Here is a 6,000-nt window from a genome sequence, read left to right as displayed (position 1 = left end):
TTTTTTCCACATTTTAAAACTTTAAAACGGGTCAATTTCACCCGCAGGACAGGTTAAACATCTAATTCTGAGTGTATTCTGGAGGAGTTTTCGCTCATTTTTACTCCATGAGACAGTCTAACATCCTTTATCTCTGTCTCTCCCATCAACAACTACTCCCCCTGTCTCTCCTCTGATTTTTCCTCCCTGGTTCTCTCACCCTCCATCTGTCTCCGAGTCCCGACTCCTCCCTCAGTTCAGCTTCATTCTGCTTCACTTCATCCAACAAGTGTCTCCTCTCAGGTCAGCCGTCGTAGTTTCGCCGAACAGACTCAGAGACGGAGCAGAAAGTCGCCTGCCACCTGTCTCAGGTAAGAGGAACGGTCACGTTTAAGAGTATTTCTACTTTGTGCACTAATAATTAACTTTTAAGTTTTGTATTGCAGTTATTTAAGTTACAGATATGATTAAAACCAAGAGTTTAGTGTAATAATATGAAAGAAACAGTGTTTACCAACTAACTGTAGCGTTAAAAGGCCTCATTTTAAAGCAAGAAAATATCCTGTTATTGTCTGGGAAGGGTTTTTTTCTGCAAGCGTCTTCCTGAGCATCAGTAGGGAAAGCATCAGAGAGGAGATATCTGCCACTGCTCTCCCAGGAGGAGTTCTGTATAGAAGAACACCCTCAAGGAAACTTTAAAATACACAATATTAGAAAACTTGGCTTCAATTTAGCAACAGTTTTATTCATGGTTAAGTCTTTAATGTCGTTCAGAAACCTCCTCAGATCTGCTTACTTTGTTGGAGTGGATGTGAGCTTACAAAACGACATGAAGGGAATTTCCTGTTTATCCACAGCAATCTCATAGATTATTCCAGTATTTTTGTGCATACGGTGTTCCAAACGATGTGCTGACATTAAAACATGCCTAACAGAAGCTTCCAAAGTCATTTTATCTGAGGTTAGCAGGTACTTTGCATTTTACAACCAGCAGCAGGTCTGAGCGAGGTCAAGAAACATCGCAGCAAACCGGCGCTTCTCCTTTTATAGATATTGTTGCTTCTGGCCTCAAGTGTTGCAGATGGCCTCCGTCTGCCGAGCAACACCCCTCCGAATGTTATATATACAGTAAATGAGAAGTGTACACAGTGGGCTGTCCTCTGTGTGTGTCCAGGATGCCTTTCGGAGGAGGAAACAAGTGCGGCTGCTGCCAGAAAACTGTCTACTTCGCTGAGGAGGTGCAGTGTGAGGGGAAGAGCTGGCACAAGTCCTGCTTTCTGTGCAGTAAGTATTGAAGTTCTCAGGTACCGCCGTGTTTGGTTAGCGGGCTCCTTTAAGTCGTAGGAAGTACCGGAAAGGAATGCAGAGTATTTGGCAGGGTAGGAAAGAGAGCATCCGCAGGTTTTCACTCAGACGTCTCACTCCTTATTTGGATCCAGTGTGTGACGAATGTTGGGTCTTCCTTTTAAGGTGCATGCAGAGAAAATGCCAGAGCCAGACGAGTATTTATCAGGAGCAGCTTCTGTAAAATGTCACACATAGTTTGTGGTCGTGTCATGAGATGAGCTCATCTTGTTGGCTGTGAAAGCTTGAGACCTGAACCAGTGTTTCCTCCACATTCATTCAGCAGCGGCAGGTCGCCATTCCTAAATCCTATCTGCCTCTCCTTCAAATTTCTTCTTTTTTTATTTTTATTGTCGCAAACACACCACAACATGTCTCCACCTTCACAGCAGAGTCCTGCACTGTATGCTCATGGCTACTGAGGTAAACTACAAATAACTATCTTGTTCACTCTTTATTATGTCAGGTTAATATACAACCTTGAAAGTGACGTCATGTCAAGCATCCAGACACCGGGTCAGAGAGTGAGAGGAGTGTCGTCTTGGAAAGCAGGGCAGCGACTTAGCGGAGAAAAGTTAATAGCTGTAGATAACTCATTATAGATTCTACAAGTTAAATGGACATTCACAAAGTACTGATGTCCCGCTAACGTTCTGTAACATATCGGTAGCTTCAGTTAATTTTGCCCGGTGCCAACTCAGTCTCCTAACGTGAGCAAACTATTGATAGCATTAAGCTAACATCTACTCCATGATGTAACTGCAGACTGTGTTTTCAGATGAGCTTGTTCAAATTTTTTTCTTTCATTTTTTTTTTTTTTACTTTTAATTTTTACATTGGGCCTTTAAAAGCAGGGCTTCTGCAGAAATCAGCCAATCAAATTTAAGGCTTTTTAATGCCATTTTAATGCTACACTGTAAAAATTTTATGCCACGACCGTGAACTGAATAAATTACACAGGTTTGTTTGTTGTTTTTTTTTTCTGAATCCGGAACCCACCCCTGACCACCCACAGGCTGCAGTCATTCTCTGAATTCCACATTTTTTAGCCATTTTTGCTGGCATTCGCGTTTCCCACCTGGTCCAGCCTGGAGGCCACTTTAAAAACGTCCAGTTTTTGGCAGTTGTGCCCGACCGGCTGGAACTATTATCGCTGTGCTTCGGCATGTTTACGCAGATGCACATATCTGACCAATCGCAGTCTATAATTATGCTTTATTCAATTATCACCATCAAATATTTTTATTGAAAACTGCAGAAAGAATTTTTAATGCCACTGAGAAACAAATGTAATGATTTTTAATGCCATTTAAGGCCTTAATTTTCATGACTATTAATGCTTTTTAATGCCCTGCAGAAACCCTGAAAAGGCTATTTTCACCTGGCCATTCAATAAATAGGTTGTAGAAGTTAAAAAAATGCAGCCAAGTGTCATTTCTTTACGCCGCCGCTGCTGAAGAAAATCCTAGAGGAAACACTGCCTGAGCTGAACTTTTCTACCTTCATTCTCTTGCTAGTGGTCTGCAAGAAGAACTTAGACAGCACAACAGTGGCCGTCCACGTGGACGAGATCTACTGCAAGTCATGCTACGGCAAGAAATACGGGCCAAAAGGCTACGGCTTCGGAGGAGGAGCCGGCGTCCTGAGCATGGACACGGGAGAAGGACTCGGAATCAAACCTGAAGAGTGAGCGAGACGTCACGTCCTCATGATATTTTAACTCCCAGTTCAGCTCCACACTGGGTTACATTTAGCTCGCAGAATGACCAGTCCCTCCAGGATTTCACGGGTGTTTTTCCAGATTGTTGCGTCCTAAAATGCCTGAATTCGCGGCAGCGTTTCTAAAAAAATTGCGATGTTTTAAGCGTATTTGTTGCGATGAAATTGTGGGAGACAGAGGCGATTACTAAGAAGTTGCATTTTTTTCAGCTTTTAGAACACGTTTCAACATTGTAATTAACGATATTTATTCCGAATCTAATTCTCCAACCCGTTTACATAAAAGCTGGCACACCACAGTGGGACATTAGCAGCAGCCAGATACTGGTTTAACATGGAGTGGTTGGTAGATTTAAGGCACAAAATGAAAATCTGAATCATGTTTGGACATATCTGTCAGTGGCTTGAACAGTTAATTTCACACACACTCACAGCTCGTCACGTCAATTAACAAGAAACACATTCAGAGAGCACAGTATTCCACCAAGACTGTTCATTACCTGACCTAGCGCTAAATGAGAGACATCAGAATGGGACGTCTGCATCTTCAAAACAAAAACATGGAAGTGAATTCGGTGACGTACGTGCATTATGTTTACGCTGGGGACTGCTATGATTGGTGGAACTCAGTTGAGGAGGGCCAAAATTGCAGAAAAATTGCGGTGATTGAAAAAGGTTGCGCAGAATTCGCGAAGATTGGTTGAATTCGTGCGATCACAACATCGCGAATTCCTGGAGGGACTGAATGACGAAGAATAGTTCACTTGTGTTTAAAATTAGCCTTTCATATAGTGAAGAGTTCTGAAGTTCTGGAAGGACGTTTGCAGGTAAAACTTCTGTAAACGAAAGCAAAGTTTAGATATTTCTTAGTTTCTTCTGTGACCTTCAGTTGGTTTTATCTAAACAACACTTTTCTCCACAGACATGCTCCACATCGCCCTACAAACAACCGCAACGCCTCAAAGTTTGCCAAGACGCCAGGAGGCTCAGACGTGTGTCCTCGATGTGAGAAAACGGTGTACGCAGCCGAGAAGGTCGTCGGCGGAGGCAATGTAAGAAACCGTTTGTATTAATACGCTGCAGCAGGAGGTTTTGTTTAGTTTTAGCGCTCTGCTCAAACAAATTCTGCCTCTCTCTCGTCAGTCATGGCATAAGGGCTGCTTTCGCTGTGCCAAATGTGGCAAAGGACTCGAGTCGACGACCCTCGCTGACAGAGACGGAGAGATCTACTGTAAAGGTCCGTGTGCATCAGCTACAACTGAAAAAAAGAACGGAAACAGCCGCTCAGTCGTTGGATCATTTCTGACGGATGAAATCTTAAAAAAAAAATTAGCGGGAGAATTCACGGGACATAGAATGTGTCCATTTAATACAGATGTACCCACAAACAAAATGACCTTGCGCTGAGCACAGGCGTGTGTTCTGTATGGATACCGAATCACGTGACCTAAATATGTAGCAGGAATTGATGGGACTCAAACACCCCCACCGGCACCTCTTCTTCTTTTGTTGCTCATCAGTCTAGCTTTGTTCGATGCAGCAGGTACACACATGAAGACATAAATATATAGAACTTTTTTAACATTATATTATCATTACATTAAATATTAACATCTGTAGAGCATCTAAACACCTGCTTTGGTCTGCCTTTATATTCCTAAGCTTTCTTATTCATTTTAAATGTATGTTTCTGTGAGTGAAGGTAAAAGCTGTACATTAAACATTTCTTATTCTCTGTCATTTCATTCACAGGTTGCTATGCAAAGAACTTTGGTCCAAAGGGCTTTGGCTTCGGTCAGGGTGCAGGAGCTCTTTCTCACGCCCAGTGAAGCCGGAGTCCATCAGCTTCCAGCATCTTTCAGTCAATATCTGTCAAGTTTAGCGCTGCCCTTCTTACTCCAGCCACACCACATGTAGGTTTGTGCACACGTTCATCCAAACACATTGTTGCTTCAGAATCAGGTGTAAACATTTAAAAACGCCGAGCTCTAACTCTGTCTTCTTGTGTGTTTAAACCAAGCACTTAACAAAACGGCCATTTTCAACACAAGGAGACACAAATACTGAGTTTGATTAACATCTAAAAAACAGTCTGACAGCTGAGGGAAAAAAAACAACCTTAACCCTCCTGTTGTCTTCATTTACGGGCACCGAAAAATATTGTTTCCTTGTCTGAAGAAAATCTAAAAATTCAGCAAAAAAATTCCTCAAATTTCAGAAAATTTGCAAAACCTTCAGGAAGAAAATTTCAATAATTCCTGAGAAGTTTTAATTTAATAATAATCCCCAAAATGTAGCAAGAAAATCCTTGTAAATATTTTCAAAAAATTAATAAAAATCTTTTTAAAAAATCCTAAAAATATCTAAACTTCTTAATTCGCTGGATTTCGGTAAGGAACATTTTTTAGCATTTATTTTATTTCAGAAGTTTCACTCTGAAAATATATTTTTCCCCACATTTTCAAACTTTAAATTTGCAAAACCTTCAGGAAGAAAATTCCAATAATTCCTTAATTTAAAAAAAAAAAAATCCCCCAAATGTGGCAAGAAAATTCTTGTAAATATTTTCAAAAAATGAGTAAAAATCTTCCAAAAAAAACCCAAAATATGTAAAGTGATTACATATACGTATATCAGTAAAACTTCTGTTGTTTTCTTTAAGAACATTCACATAAAAACCAACCAAAATCCAGCGAATTTCGATTTTTATGTGAATGTTCTTAAAGAAACATTTTTAACATTTCTTTTTTCCACCAAAAAATGTTCAAAAATTTCCCAGTAACATTGAAAATGTGGACATCGGAAGTTTCACTGTGAAAATATTTTTTTTCCACATTTTCAAACTTTAAAACGGGTCAATTTTGACCCGCAGCACAACAGAAGGAGGAAATCATTCTTACTGCCTTACATGTCAAATGGTGTATATATTGCCCTGAAATATGCTTTATTTTGTTGCTG

The 6,000-nt window shown here is 40.5% G+C and overlaps 1 protein-coding gene across 1 annotated transcript; it reads left to right on the top strand.

Moving 5' to 3' along the window:
• Positions 1-206: 206 nt before the first annotated feature.
• LOC110955607 (cysteine and glycine-rich protein 1-like) lies at positions 207-5,581 on the top strand. Its single transcript, XM_022200664.2, has 6 exons — positions 207-350; positions 1,154-1,263; positions 2,841-3,009; positions 3,965-4,094; positions 4,186-4,279; positions 4,795-5,581. Exons 2-6 carry the CDS (start codon positions 1,155-1,157, stop codon positions 4,869-4,871), a joined length of 579 nt encoding a protein of 192 aa, XP_022056356.1. The 5' UTR covers positions 207-350; position 1,154; the 3' UTR covers positions 4,872-5,581.
• The last annotated feature ends 419 nt before the right edge of the window (positions 5,582-6,000 follow it).

Source organism: Acanthochromis polyacanthus, chromosome 5, assembly GCF_021347895.1.
Source record: "Acanthochromis polyacanthus isolate Apoly-LR-REF ecotype Palm Island chromosome 5, KAUST_Apoly_ChrSc, whole genome shotgun sequence".
NCBI lineage: Eukaryota > Metazoa > Chordata > Actinopteri > Pomacentridae > Acanthochromis > Acanthochromis polyacanthus.
This window is presented reverse-complemented; position numbering and strand designations above follow the sequence as displayed.